The sequence below is a fragment of the Nomascus leucogenys genome, chromosome 12 (assembly GCF_006542625.1).
Source record: "Nomascus leucogenys isolate Asia chromosome 12, Asia_NLE_v1, whole genome shotgun sequence".
NCBI lineage: Eukaryota > Metazoa > Chordata > Mammalia > Primates > Hylobatidae > Nomascus > Nomascus leucogenys.
The window spans coordinates 14,468,514-14,484,197 of record NC_044392.1 but is presented as its reverse complement, the minus strand read 5'-3'; the positions used below and the strand labels follow the sequence as shown (position 1 = coordinate 14,484,197).

General features: G+C 46.6%; 1 protein-coding gene across 4 annotated transcripts in view; it reads right to left on the bottom strand.

Annotated features, from left to right (window-relative positions):
* Positions 1 to 8,327, bottom strand: part of NASP (nuclear autoantigenic sperm protein) — a 36,533-nt gene extending 28,206 nt beyond the window's left edge. For all 4 annotated transcript variants that reach the window (XM_030823805.1, XM_030823807.1, XM_030823806.1 and 1 more), the window contains exons 1-2: positions 7,324 to 8,327; positions 136 to 183 (exon numbers count right to left, since the gene is read on the bottom strand). In XM_030823805.1, the coding sequence (XP_030679665.1) occupies positions 136 to 175 (40 nt within the window). In that variant the 5' untranslated portion in view covers positions 176 to 183; positions 7,324 to 8,327. The remainder of the gene's footprint in view (positions 1 to 135; positions 184 to 7,323) is intronic.
* Positions 8,328 to 15,684: the final 7,357 nt, after the last annotated feature.

Here is a 15,684-nt window from a genome sequence, read left to right as displayed (position 1 = left end):
ACTTCAGCCTGAGCAACAAAGCGACACCTTGCCTCTATCAAAAATTAATTAAAAAATAAAAATAACTTTAAAGTTATATTGCTCTTAGTTTATGTTCCTGATATGAATCTAACTGTACCATGTAAATAATCTTACCTCTCCACTTTATCTGTAGATGTAGACGGAGCAGGAACATCTTCAATTCTGTAATAAAAAATTAAAGGGGAAAAAATGTAAAACTGGAAGCAATTATCAAGCCTGAAAATAAAATAAATTCAGAAAAATATAAAGGAATAAAAGAGCTGTCATTTATTAAATACTCAAGTATTATTTACTTACATTATCAAATTTAATTCATTTAATTCTTACTCAAATATCCAGGGCTGAAAATAAGTGGCAACTTCACAGCTATAACCACAAGGATGAGGAACAACTTAAAGGGCAGTGCTTTCAGCTACAGGTTATAAGCTATCTGGGCCATTTGCCTAGAATCTTGAAATGGTCTTGGATCCTTATCTACAAACTCCGTCACAGCCAGTCATTTATATCAAATAGCTTTATTAAGAGGTCATTCTGACCAAATGGTCTAGCGCAGAGCCTCTCAAACTACCTGTGGTTAAGGGACTAGGTCTTTTATTTCCAGTCTGTAACACACAGGTTTTTTAAATACAATGTCAGGGAGATACCACAGCGAGACTCTGTCTCAAAAAAAAAAAAAAAGTTACACTATGACTGCAATATAAGACTCTGAATTGAATACCATTAAAAGCAAGGAACCAGTAAAAACACTATTAAATAACACTGTAAAGCATTTATCAGTGATAAATTTCTTTTTTTTTTTTTGAGACAGAGTCTCGCTCTGTCGCCCAGGCTGGAGTGCCCTGGCGCGATCTCCGCTCACTGCAAGCTCCGCCTCCCAGGTTCACGCCATTCTCCTGCCTCCGCCTCTGGAGTAGCTGGGACTACAGGCAGCCACCACCACGCCCGACTAATTTTTTTGTATTTTTAGTAGAGACAGGGTTTCATCGTGTTAGCCAGGATGGTCTCAATCTCCTGACCTCGTGATCCACCTGCCTCGGCCCCCCAAAGTGCTGGGATTACAGGCGTGAGCCACCGCGCCCGGCCAATAAATTTATTTCTATTCTTGCTTAGCACAAGCCTAGACAAACAGAAAAGAGGCTGAACTAAGGCAGTACTTGTACAGTTGGAAAAAAAAAGATGAATTAAAGCAGTGTTTCTCAAATTTTAGTCTGTATGCAAACCATTTGGAGGAACTGTTAAAACAGTTTGAGCTCCACCCCCTACAGTTTCTGAGTCAGGTTTGAGGTAAGGTTCAAGAATCTGCATTTCTAACAACTGCCCAGGTGACACACTGCTGGTTTCTAGAACCATGCTCTGAGGACTACTGGATCAGAACAAAAATTATAAACGGATGTTCATGTCCTATCTGGGCAATAGATATGTCTGATCCAGTTTTGTTTTTGAGACAGCTTTCTCTGTTGCCCAGGCTGGAGTGCAGTGATACCATCTCAGCTCCCTGCAGCCTCTGCCTCCCGGGTTCAAGCAATTCTCCTGCCTCAGCCTCCCAAGTAGCTGGAATTATAGGCGCCCACCCCCCGCCCCCCAGCTAATTTTTCTCTTTCTACCAGAGATCGGGTTTCACCATGTTAGCCAGGCTGGTCTCGAACTCCTGACCTCAAGTGATTCTCCCACCTCGACCTCCCAAAGTGCTGAGATTACAGGTGTGAGCCACTGCGCCCGGCCTGATCCAGTTATTTTTTAAAATGTTAATTCTACTGGGCCGGGAGCGGAGCGGTGGCTCACGCTTGTAATCCCAGCACTTTGGGAGGCCGAGGTGGGCGGATCACGAGGTCAGGAGATCGAGACCACGGTGAAACCCCGTCTCTACTAAAAATACAAAAAAAATTAGCCGGGCGTGGTGGCGGGCGCCTGTAGTCCCAGCTACTCGGAGAGGCTGAGGCAGGAGAATGGCGTGAACCCGGAAGGCGGAGCTTGCAGTGAGCCGAGATTGCGCCACTGCACTCCAGCCTGGGCGACAGAGCAAGACTCCGTCTCAAAAAAAAAAAAAAAAAAAAAAAAAAATGTTAATTCTAATAGTCACTACATTTACAACTATGAAGCTATGGCTTCATAGTTTTATGACGTTCATTATGAATTTTTAGAATGGGCATGAATCCAGAGAAGTACTAGAGGAAATGATAGGGAAATTACTTGGTAATTTGTTTGGAGAAGGCCATTTTAAATCCAGAAACCAGACTGGGTGCAGTGGCTCTCTCCTGTAATCCCAACACTTTGTAAGGCCGAGGTAGGTAGACTGCTTGAGCTCAGGGGTTCAAAAACCAACCTGGGCAACATAGCGAGACCTGTCTCTACCAAAAATAAAATGAGATGGGTATGGTGGTACATGCCTGTAGTCCCAGCTACTCCAGAGACTGATATGGGAAGATTGCTTAAGCCCAGGAGATAGAGGCTGCAGTGAGCTATCATCATACCACTATATTCCAGCCTGGGTGACAGAGTAAGACCCTGTTTCAAATAAACAAACAAACAAACAAACAAACAAACCAGAAACCATAGGATAGTGATAGATTCTACTCCATCTAATTCATTTCACAAAAGGTTAACTTAGCAAATATACGTAGAATCTTAGTCAACAGGATAAAAAAGCCCAATGGAATAGATTAATGGATTTAATATAAACATTCACAAAAAATAAAACAAACACTTGACCACCTGCTACTGCTCATTTTTTTTTTTTTTTTTGAGACAGAGTCTCGCACTGTTGCCCAGGCTGGAGTGCAGTGGCGGGATCTCGGCTTACTGCAAGCTCCGCCTCCCGGGTTCACGCCATTCTCCTGCCTCAGCCTCTCAAGTAGCTGGGACTACAGGCGCCCACCACCACGCCCAGCTGATTTTTTTGTATTTTTTGTAGAGATGGGTTTCACCGTGTTAGCCAGGATGGTCTCGATCTCCTGACCTTGTGATCCGCCCACCTCAGCCTCCCAAAGTGCTGGATTACAGGTGTGAGCCACCACGCCCGGCCGCTCATTCTTAAGAGAAACAAAAGAACTATACTTAGAAAGTATGTTTTATCCATTAAATAGTCAAAGATAAGGTTAAGGAGAAATTGTGCTCCCATACATTGCTAACAAAAATTCAAGGCTAAGCAGGGTGGCCTCCTTCTGCACTTTGGAAGGCAGAAGAACTGTTTGAGGCTAGGAGTTCAAGACCAGGCTAGGCAGCAAAATGAGACCCCTTCTCTAGTTCAAAAAATTAATTTTAAAAAAAGAAGTGTAGGCTGGGCACGGTGGCTCACGCCTATAATCCCAGAACTTTGGGAGGCCAAGGTGAGTGGATCACCTGAAGTCAGGAGTTCGAGATCAGCCTGGCCAACATGGTGAAACCTCATTTCTACTAAAAATACAAAAATTAGCCAGGTGTGGTGGCGGGCGCCTGTAATCCCAACTGCTCGGGAGGCTGAGGCAGAATTGCTTGAACCCTGGATGTGGAGGCTGCGGTGAGCCTAGATTGCGCCAGTGCACTCAAGTCTGGGCAACGGAGTGAGACTCTGTATGACTATAGTCAAGCGCAACCACGCCTGGCTAATTTTTGTATTTTTAGTAGAGACGGGGTTTTGCCATGTCAGCAAGGCTGGTCTCGAACTCCTGGCTTCAAGTGATCCACCGGTGTTGGCTTCCCCCATTGTTGGGATTACCACGTGAGCCACACCACCTGGCCTTTTTGGTTTTTGAGATGGAGTCTTGCTCTGAGGCTAGAGTGCAGTGGCACAATCTCGACTCACTGCAACCTCCACCTCCCAGTTTCAAGCGATTACAGGCCCCCGCTACCATGCTCGGCTAATTTTTGTAAACTGTAGTCTCAGCTCCTTGGGAGGCTGATGCACAAGAATCGCTTGCGCAGGGGAGGCGAAGTTGCAGTAAGCCAAGATCGGGCCAATACACTCCAGCTTGGGCAAGAGAACAAGACTCTTTCTCCAAAAAATTAATTAATTAATTAATTAATTATATATATAAGAAAAAACTCAAGACAAACCTCATAGCCTAGAAATGTTGAATTAGTAAATGTTATCAATGCATAAAAGATATGTAGGTACTAGTCTTCTTTACTACCATAAAATACACACAAATTATAAAAAGTTAAAATTCATCAAAACACAGACCATACATGGCACCATCCACAGTTGAGATATGTAAATGAACAAAGATGCAGTATTAAATCATAACTGCAGCCAGGCACAGTGGCTCACGCCAAGATGGGCGGATCACCTGAGGTCAGGAGTTCGAGATCACCCTGGCCAACATGGCAAAACCCCAAAAAATTAGCCAGGTGTGGTGGTATGCACCTGCAGTCCCAGCTACTTGGGAGGCTGACTCAGGAGAAATTGCTTGAACCCGGGGGGGCGGAGGTTGCAGTGAGCAGAGATTGTGCCACTGCACTCCAGCCTGGGTGACAAAACTCCCTCTCAAAAAAAACAAAAAACTAAGAACTAGTTAGAAAGCTAAGAATGACAGGATTAATTTAGCATTTAGATATACATTGCCTTAAACAATACTGCTTTAATGGCCTGAGGGGACAAAAGCCAACCTAAGACTTTTTGCAGACGACAAAACTGTGGTCCAATATCACTACTGAAGCAATGAAGCTGTTGATACGTATCAAAGCCAATTCTAAGCCAGGCGAGGTGATGCATGCCTGTAGTCCCAGCTACCCAGAGGGCCAAGGTGGAAGGATTGCTTGAGACTAGGAGTTGGGAATCCAGCCTGGGCAACATAGTAAATTTTAAAAACCTGAACTCAGGTTTATTTCTCGTTCCATTTTTTTTCTTTCTACTGGTTTGGAAGTTATATTTATTCTTTCAATGGTTATCCTCGAATTATAATGTACATTCTTACCTAAAGCCTAAATTCAAGTCATTTTCTTTATCCTACCCTTAAACATGAGGACCTTATAAACTTTACCTCTAAGTGTCCCCACTAACTTACTTAACTGAGACACACTGCTTTCATGTTCTCTCACACTAATTAGATGGGGAAACGAAGGAATGAAAATACTAGCCAGGCTTGGTGGCTCATGCCGGTAATCTCAGCACTTTGAGATGCCCAGGTGGGTGGATCCCTTGAGCCTAGGAGTTACGAGACCAGCTTGGGCAACATGGCGGAAACAGTCTTTACAAAATAAATACTAGAATCAGCTGGGCCTTGTGCTGTGCGCCTGTAGTCCCAGCTACTCGGGAGGCTGAGGCGGGACGATCACTTGAGCCCAGGAGGTAGCGGTTGCAGTGGGCCGAGATGGCATCACTGCACTCCAGCCTGGGTGACAGAGACCCTGCCCACCCCCCCACCACACACACACCCAGCACATATAATTGCTCAGTTTTAGCTTTCAATTTATGGTGTGAGGAACTACTTAAATGGTTTGCTTTCTTCTAGCCACATATACATAAACTTTCTCTATGTATAACCTGCCAGGAAACTAAGTTCACTAATGACCTAACTCTGACTAGACACAGGGGACCTGCAAGAGGTATTTGTTGCATACTTTTATCTCAAAAAACAAAAACCACCACCTGGCCCTGCTCCGTGGCTCACGCCTGTAACCTCAACACTATGGGAGGCCAAGGCGGGAGGATTGCTTGAGCCCAAGAGTCTGAAACCAACCTGGGCAACATCAAGACCCTGTATCTACAAAAAATTGGCCAGGTGTGGTGTGGCACACGACTGTAGTCCCAAGCTACTAGGGAAGATTACTTCTGCCCTGGAGTTCAAAGTTGCAGTGAGCTATGATCACAACACTGCACTCCAGCCTGGATGTGAGAGTCAGACCCTGTCTGCAAAAACAAAACAAAAACACACAGCTGTCAGTGAAATACTGACTGCTAGAGCTGTCTAGGAAACATTATAAAAAGAAGCTTTTTATAATAGCTACAGCACGACTCCCAAGCCCAATCTATACTGCTCATATCGAATCAATGGGGAAAGAGGCAGATAATGGGAGTTTGAAATTAAAATTATATTTCCCGGGAGTTCCCAAATGATTCCCAGGGTGACTTGAGAACCACTGCTCTACAAGAACGCAGAGAAAACAAAAGGTGGTAAGCAGAGATATAAGTAAATCTCTAACTATAAACTAAGACATAATCACGACAGTGTAAGCCTACAGAATATCAATTTAAAAAACTTCACAGCAACCATTCCTTTTACAGAGAAGGCAGCTAACCTCTAAAGCGCACAAGATTAGAAAAAAAAATAGAACCAGATCCCTAAAAAAATAAGGCAACATTGGGAAATCAGACCTACTGTATGGGAAACAGCACTTGTTTCCTTGAACTCATGTAGTGTTTCCCTCCACTGTTCAAAAAATACATTACGCCTGAGTGGCACTGTGCCGCTTTCAAAGCAATCCTATCTTGTTTCCCTCCAGTCCTTCTCCACTTCGTGCATACTACTGCCGATTCACCTAGCAACCAAACAGTGCTGGTGAGAGCTCCAGACAGCGCTTCCTGAAGACGCTTTGCGTCCGGACGATGTTCCCCCCAAACAGGCAACACCTCCAAAGTCTAAAGAACGACAATCCTCCCCACCACAGGCAGGGGCTCACGGAGTCGGGGGGAGCGATAACTATCTCCCAGCACAAGACGTGAGCGAGGTGTGGGGGGGAACTAGCCTCGCCGGCCCCACCGAGAGTCCAAAGCTCCTGCTGGAGCCGCAGCGGCCCCAAACAATGGAGTTTTCCCGCCTCCTCAAGGCCCCGCCCCCTGCTCCAGAGCCGGCGAGGGAAGCGAACGCACGCGCGCAAAACCCCGCCCTCAGCAAGACCCCGCCCACCCCGACCCCTCAGGTCCAGCCTCCTTCCTCGTGCAGGGTTTTTTTTTTTTTCTTTTGGCGCCAAATCTCCGCTGGTTATATTCCCGGGTTATCCAGGGACTCTACCCGAGGCACACGCTGGGGACAGAAGGGGCGTGAAGGCCAACCCGCGCGCCAGGGCCCCGCCTCCCGGCCAACCGCCCCGGGCCGGGGGAGGAAGGAGAGGGGCAGGCGAAGGATACAGCCGCCGCTGCCCCCGGCAAGATGGCGGCCGCGAAAAGCGGGGCAGGGGGCGCCAGCCGACCGCCGTTACCGCTGGTGCGCGAGGCTCTCAGCAAGAGGAGGACTGCTCCAGTGACCAGGCCTTCCCGAACAGCGACAGCTGCTCCTGGGAAGGCAAGTACTCCCGCCTACCGGTCTGTCCCTTCTCCGGAGCCCCCATCCATTAGCCCTCCCCGCGGACTGGCCAGTGCCTCAAGCTTTCCACAGTCCCGCTTACTTGTCGGCAGAAACCAGCTCCGCGGCGACGGCGGCAGTGGCTGTGGACTCCGTGGCCATCGTTCCCCTGAGGTGGCGAACCAGCGAACGGAATAGAGCCTGCGAGAAAAACAGGCAATTTGGAACGCCAGAGACTCACTCAGGGACAGAAAATGGCAGATTAGAGACCCCGCGCGGCTGGGGCCCTCTTATATACGAGGACCCTTCGCCCCGCCCATCCACTTCCGGATCCTCCCCCTCGGGTTTAAAGGGCCAGGACTCAACACCCCCGCCTCCGTCCCCCGCCGGCCTACCACTATCTAGACACCTCCTGCCCTCTCCTTATGGCTCCGCGGGATTGTTTCCCTCCCTAGCCCTTCTTCTCCGATAAACAGCAACTTCCTGCTTATGCAGCAAGTCACATAAGAAGAACTGGAATCTTGACACTACAACTCCTGACAGGACGCCCCTGCAGCATCCAGAGATAGGGAAGCCAGTGCTGCTCTGCATGTTCAGGGCGAGTAGCCGAGAGTCTCCTTCTGGCCTGGATACTGAGGAAGGTGACTTAGACTTTCTCTCAGTCCTCTGAGTCTAACGGACGGACACGCAAGAGCGGAGGACGGGTACAAGCAGCAGCGACTAGAACTGATCTGGGTGAGATCTGGGCCTCAGCAACAACTGACGCAAGAAGATTTTGTTCTAGGATTGGCTACAGCTGAAACTACCGCGCTTGATTCAAAGCTCGGGGCTTGCCGCGGGAGGCAGCTGGCTCCTCCCTCTGAACCCGCCCCCTTTGGCTGGCCCAATCCGCTGATGCCATCCTCTTAGGCCCTGCCCAGACTCCAAATCTACCAGGTTTAATACTCCCAGCGCTTTTTGTCCACTCCTGGCTATGATTTGCTGTTTTACTACTACTTGTGGGGGTACTGTGATTAGATGCTTTAAAGCGATTAGCTATCTTGTTTAATATTAACAATGCTACTAGTGAGATCAGTGTTAGTCTATTTCTTAGAAAAATAAGCCAAGGGGCCGGGCGCGGTGGCTCACGCCTGTAATCCCAGCACTTTGGAAGGCCTAGGCTGGTGGATCACGAGGTCAGAAGTTCAAGACCAGCCTGGCCAAGATGGTGAAACCCCGCCTCTACTAAAAAATACAAAAATTAGCCGGGCGTGGTGGCGAGTGCCTGTAATCCCAGCTACTCGGGAGGCTGAGGTAGGAGAATACTAGAACCCGGGAGGCAGAGGTTGCAGTAAGCCGAGAGCTCGCCACTGCACTCCAGCCTGGGCAACAGAGCGAGACTCCGTCTCAAAAATAAATAAATAAATAGGCCAAGGTTCCAACCTGGTCAACATGGTGAAACCCCGTCTGTACTAAAAATACGAAAATTAGCCAGGCATGGTGGCAGGCTCCTGTAATCCCAGGTACTCGGGAGGCTAAGGCAGGAGAATCACTTGAACCCGGGAGGCAGAGGTTGCAGTGAGCTGAGATCTCGCCACTGCACTCCAGCCTGGGCAACAGAGCGAGACTCCGTCTCAAAAAGAAAAAAAAAAAAAGAGGAAGCTGTGACTTGTTCAGAAAGTTGCAAGACAAATCGGTTATGGAAAGCAGTGTGCTTCATTTCCTGCAAATGGCTGAGTGAAAAATAAGTGGCAGGCTAAAAAGCTGCACTTCCTCACACCTGGAGCATCATCCATTCCTTTTTACCATGGCCCAGTCTACGCTGATCAGAGTAGGGGTTTTATTTCCCTTTAGGTTCCAGCATATTGGGAAAGATTCCTGGAGAGGATTCTTATTCCAATCTGTCAAGGCTCGAAGAGGTTGAAATCTTGGGGGCTAGAGAGCTGGACGTGAAAATGCCAATTCCTAAAGCAAACATACATGGGCTCTTCCATTATTAGCTAGGTGACGTGAGCCAGGTCACGTAACCCGGATTGTAATCGAGTAGCTGGGATTAAGGTTAAGTGTGAAATGAGGACATATTAGTAGCTACCGCTTAAGGACATTGTGAGAATTACAGGTAATTAGCACTGTGTAGAATTCACGCTAAGCACTCATTGAATGGCTACCACAGTCTGATGACGTGGTAAATGGAGGGTGTCGGGAGGAGAGATCTCTCCAAAGTCCTTGCAGCCAGGGCTAGGGCCTGAGAAAACCTCTGCAATTACTAGTGTGACCGATTCATCCATTAAATTAATATTCACTGAGCAACTATGAGGTACAAGACTTTGTACTAGGTTCTGGGGACAAAAGACATGGACTCTACCTTTGAGGAACTCAGAGAAATATCTTTTAAAATATATTTTAGGCTGGGCGTGGTGGCAGGTGCCTGTAATCTCAGCACTTTGGGAGGCTGAGGCAGGCGGATCACTTGAGGTCAGGAGTTCGAGACCAGCTTAGCCAACATAGTGAAACACCATCTCTACTAAAAATACAAAAATTAGCCGAGAGTGGAGGCAGGCTCCTGTAATCCCAGCTACTTGGGAGGCTGAGGCAAGAGAACCGCTTAAACCCAGGAGTTGGAGGTTGCAGTGAGCTAAGATTGCACTACTACACTCCAGCCTGGTTGACAGTGAGACTCCATCTCAGAAAAAATAAATAAATAGCTGGGTGCAGGCCGGGCGCGGTGGCTCACTCCTGTAATCCCAGCACTTTGGGAGGCCGAGGCGGGCAGATCACTTGAGGTCAGGAGTTCGAGACCAGCCTGGCCAACATGGTGAAACCCCATCTCTACTAAAAATACAAAAATTAGGCAGGCGTAGTGGCAGGCGCCTGAAATCTCAGCTACTCGGGAGGCTGAGGCAGGAGAATCACTTGAACCTGGAAGGCAGAGTTTGCAGTGAGCCGACATCATGCCACTGCACTCCAGCCTGGCAACAGAGCGAGACTTCATCTCAAAAAATAAATAAATAAAATAAAATAAATAGCTGGGCGCAGTGGCTCACGCCTGTAATCCCAACACTTTGGGAGGCCAAGGCGGGTGGATCACACGGTCAGGAGATCGAGACCATCCTAGCCAACATGGTAAAAACCCGTCTCTACTAAAAATTCAAAAATTAGCCAGACATGGTGGCGGGGGCCTGTGGTCCCAGTTACTCAGGAGGCTGAGGCAGGAGAATCACTTGAACCCAGGAGGTGGAGGTTGCAGTGAGCTGAGATCGCACCACTTGTACTCCAGCCTGGGTGACAGAGTGAGACTGTCTCAAAAATAAATAAAAATAAGGCCAGGCAGGGTGGCTTACGCCTGTAATCCCAGTACTTTGAGAGGCTGACGCAGGCGGATCACCTTAGGTCAGGAGTTCAAGATCAGCCTGACCAACATGGTAAAACCCCGTCTCTACTAAAAGTACAAAAATTAGCCAGGCATGGTGGTGGGCACCTATAATCCTAGCTACTCGGGAGGCTAAGGCAGAAGAATTGCTTGAACCTGGGAGGCAGAGGTTTCAGTGAGCCAACGTCGCGCCACTACATTCCAGCCTGGGAGACAGAGTGAGAACCTGTCTCTAAATAAATAAATAAATAAATAAATAAAAATAATAATAAATGCAAAAATTAGCCAGGCTTGGTGGCGCATGCCTGTAGTCCCAGTTATTCGGGAGGCTGAGGCAGGAGAATCGCTTGAACCTAGGAGGCGGAGGTTGCAGTGAGCCGAGATTGCACCACTGCACTCCAGCCTGGGCAACAGAGTGAGACTCTGTCTCAAAAAATAAAAAATAAAAATTTTAAAAAATAAGTATATTTTAAATCCATGTACTTTTTTTTTTTGAGACAGAGTCTCACTCTGTCTCCCAGGTGGGAGTGTGCTTCATGATCTCAGCTCACTGCAATCTCCACCTCCCTGGTTCAAGTGATTATCCTGCCTCAGCCTCCCGAATAGCTGACATTACAGGTGAGCACCACCGTGCACAGCTAATTTTTGTATTTTTCGTAGAGATGGGGTTTCACCATGTTGGCGAGGCTGGTCTCGAACTCCTGACCTCAGGTGATCCACCCACCTTGGCCTCCCAAATTGCTGGGATTACAGGCATGAGCCACCATGCCCGGCCTGTTTTCCTCATGTAACCCCAGGAATTAAAAGTCCTCAAAGGCCAATGGTCCAAATAGGAGATTGGCAAATGAAGGATCTTGTGGGGGCTGGGTTTTCTTCTGCCTCTCTGTGGAGTTATATACGTGTTGTGTGTGACGTCTATAAAAATAGCTCTAATTGGCCTAAAGGAAGATAAGCACTTGGATCAAATATTTATTAAAGGGAAGATAGGTTGGGTGTGGTGGCTCACGCCTGTAATCCCAGCACTTTGGGAAGCCAAGGTGGGCGGATCACCTGAAGTCAGGAGTTCGAGACCAGCCTGACCAACATGGACATACCCCATCTCTACTAAAAATACAAAATTAGCCAGGCTTGGTGGCCCATGCCTGTAATCCCAGCTACTTGGGAAGCTGAGGCAGGAGACTCAGTTGAACATGGGAGGTGGAGGTTGCGGTGAGCTGAGACTGTGCCATTGCACTCAAGCCTGGATAACAAGAGCGAAACTCCACCTCAAAAAAAATAAACGGGGGCCGGGCGCGGTGGCTCACGCTTGTAATCCCAGCACTTTGGGAGGCCAAGGCGGGCGGATCACGAGGTCAGGAGATCGAGACCACGGTGAAACCCCGTCTCTACTAAAAATACAAAAAATTAGCCGGGTGTGGTGGTGGGCGCCTGTAGTCCCAGCTACTCGGAGAGGCTGAGGCAGGAGAATGGCATGAACCCGGGAGGTGGAGCTTGCAGTGAGCCGAGATCGCGCCACTGCACTCCAGCCTGGGCGACAGAGCAAGACTCCGTCTCAAAAAAAAAAAATTAAAAAAAAATAAATAAATAAAAAATAAAAGGGAAGATAAAAGCTGTGGTACTTTTCGGTTCACGTGACTTTAATCTTTGAGAAATGAAAACTTAAAGATTATTGGTAAAAAGCCGATGTCATCAAAATATAAATAAGTGGACTGGGCCGGGTGCAGTGGCTCACGCCTGTAATCCCAGCACTTTGGGAGGCTGAGGTGGGCAGATTGCCTCAGCTCAGGAGTTCAAGACCAGCCTGGGCAACAGGGTGAAACTCCATCTCTACTAAAATACAAAAAATTAGCCAGGCATGGTGGCGTGCTCCTGTAGTCCCAGCTACTCAGGAGGCTGAGGCAGGAGAATTGCTTGAACCCAGGAGGCGGAGGTTGCAGTGAGTCGAGATCGTGCCACTGCACTGCATCCTGGGCAACAAAGCAAAACTTTGTCTTAAAAAAAAAAAATAGTTGGACTAAATTATGCAGGTCAGATACTAGGTTGGCTAAATGTTTTATGGTTATAAACTGCTTTTTGGTCTGTACTAAAAATACAAAAATTAGCTTGGCATTGTGGCAGTCACCTGTAGTCCCAGCTACTCGGGAGTCTGAGACACAAGAATTGCTTGAACCGTGAGACAGAGGTTGCAGTGAGCTGGAATCATGGCACTGCACTCTAGCCTGGGTAATAGAGCGAGACTCCATCTCCATCTCAAAAAAAAATTAATCTTGCAAAGAAATTCTCTGTGTGAACATATTGACTAAATTCAAAAGGGTATTGTATGATTTTTCTGTAAATTGAGCATTGAAATAAAAGCACAATAAGGTACTCTTAAGGCACTAATCTGCTCTTTGGCAAAATTTGTAAAGGCTTATAAAAGGTTTTTTTTTTTTCTTTTTATGTTTCTGAGTCATTATTTTGGCAAAATCAATAATTTATTGTAATCTGGAATTCTATTTCAAGTGTTTCAAACCTCTAACATATTTAAAGTCAAACTTCAGTTTCAAAATTGTCTTTCCTGACACCTGGCTTTTCAAATACTTCAGAAGGGCCCCTGGAGTGTCCAGAAAAGAGAGCTAAACAGGATTATTTGAAACATTTAGGTACATGGTACTGTGTTCAATCTTCTTTAGGTTACATTTTGGTGAATAATACATGTTCCAAAATTGTATGGAATTTCTAAAATTCTAATGTCTGAGTATATGCTATCAATCATAATTAAGGTTGTTAAGTTTTTGTAAACTATGGAGATAATCAAACTTCTTTGTCAATTGTGCTTCTAACTGTAACTACCCTGAACATTTTGTTGTTCACAGACAATTGTTGTTTTGTTTTAATCCTTTTCAAAACATGGTTTATAATAAGCTATAGAACTTTGACAGGTGCTCTCAAATACAGGTTTCTGATAACTTTGGAGATTGTGACATTGGAATAAAGGAAAAACGTACAGGACTCATGAAGAGCTAAAATGTTCACAAATATAGGGTAAAACAAGAGTTAACTGAATGTACTCAAGAAACTGAAGCAACCTTTTTAACTTTTGCTTGGAATATTGCTGATCCTTATTTTGTTTTTCAGAGTCAAGAAAACTTACTTTGAACTATTTATGTCCTTTAATAAATTGAGTAAGTTATACTCCTTTTTTTGTTTTGTTTTGTTTTTTTTTTTTTTGAGACAGAGTCTCGCTCTGTCGCCCAGGCTGGAGTGCAGTGGCGCAATCTCGGCTCACTGCAAGCTCCGCCTTCCGGGTTCACGCCATTCTCCTGCCTCAGCCTCTCCGAGTAGCTGGGACTACAGGTGCCTGCCACCACGCCCGGCTAATTTTTTGTATTTTTAGTAGAGACGGGGTTTCACCGTGGTCTCGATCTCCTGACCTCGTGATCCACCCGCCTTGGCCTCCCAAAGTGCTGGGATTACAAGCATGAGCCACCGCACCCGGCCTTTTGTTTTGTTTTTTTGTTTTTGAGACGGAGTCTCACTCTGTCTCCCAGGCTGGAGTGCAGTGGCGCAATCTCAGCTCACTGCAAGCTCCGCCTCTTGGGTTCACGCTGTTCTCCTGCCTCAGCCTCCCGAGTAGCTGGGACTACAGGCGCCTGCCACCAGGCCTGGCTATTTTTTTTGTATTTTTAGTAGAGACGGGGTTTCACTGTGTTAGCCAGGATGGTCTCAATCTCCTGACCTTGTGATCCGCCAGCCTCGGCCTCCCAAAGTGCTGGGATTACAGGCATGAGGAGTAAGGTATACTCTTGCGAACAAAATCTGGAGCATGTTTTTTGTTTCTCTCTGCCTTGTTCCTCTAGAATTTGGAAACTGTGAATATTCTTTTTTGTTTTTTTGTTTGTTTGTTTTTTGAGATGAAGTCTCATTCTTGTCCCCCAGGCTTATCGGGGGAACCTGCCCCCAATAGTCATGTAAGTTCTTTTCTATTTTCCCTAAGTGTCGGCCAGTCTGAGAAATAAAGGGAAAGAGTGGAAAAGAGAGAAATTTTAAAGCTGGGTGTCCGAGGGAGACATCACATGTCAGCAGGTTCCATGATGCCCCCCAAGCCATAAAACCAGCAAGTTTTTATTAGTGATTTTCAAAAGGGGAGGGAGTGTACGAATAGGGTGTGGGTCACAGAGATCATGTGCTTCACAAGGTAATAGAATATCACAAGGCAAATGGAGGCAGGGCGAGATCACAGGACCACAGGACCGAGGCGAAATTAAAATTGCTAATGAAGTTTTGGCACGCATTGTCATTGATAACATCAGGAGACAGGGTTTGAGAGCAGACAACCAATCTGACCAAAATTTATTAGGCGGGAATTTCCTTGTCCTAATAAGCCTGGGAGCACTATGGGAGACTGGGGCTTATTTCATCCCTACAGCTTCAACCAAAAAAGACAGCTGCCCCCCAAAGCGGCCATGTCAGAGGCCTACCCTCAGGGACGCATTCTCTTTCTCAGGGATGTTCCTTGCTGAGAAAAAGAATTCAGTGATATTTCTCCCATTTGCTTTTGAAAGAAGAGAGATGTGGCTCTGTTCCGCCCGGCTCGCATGCGGTCAGAGTTTAAGGTTATCTCTCTTGTTCTCTGAACATTGCTGTTATCCTGTTCTTTTTTCAAGGTGCCCAGATTTCATATTGTTCAAACACACATGCTCTACAAACAATTTGTGCAGTTAACGCAATCATCACAGGGTCCTGAGGCAACATACATCCTCCTCAGCTTACGAAGATGACAGAATTAAGAGATTAAAGACAGGCATAGGAAATCACAAGGGTATTGATTGGGGAAGTGATAAGTGTCCATGAAATCTTCACAATTTATGTTCAGAGATTGCAGTAAAGACAGGCGTAAGAAATTATAAAAGTATTAATTTGGAGAACTAATAAATGTCACTGACTATAGTGTCTGATGGAGAAAGCCCCTGTCCCCCACCTTTTGTGATTTTGCAAGCTGGGATTCCCTAACTTCTGAATGTAAGTCGCTTGGACTCTTCATATTACTAAACCTAGGCACTGATCAGGACAGGGGGATGGAAACTCAAGGCCCAGGTCCAGCACTGCCTTGAAACCAACGGACAATTTACGTTC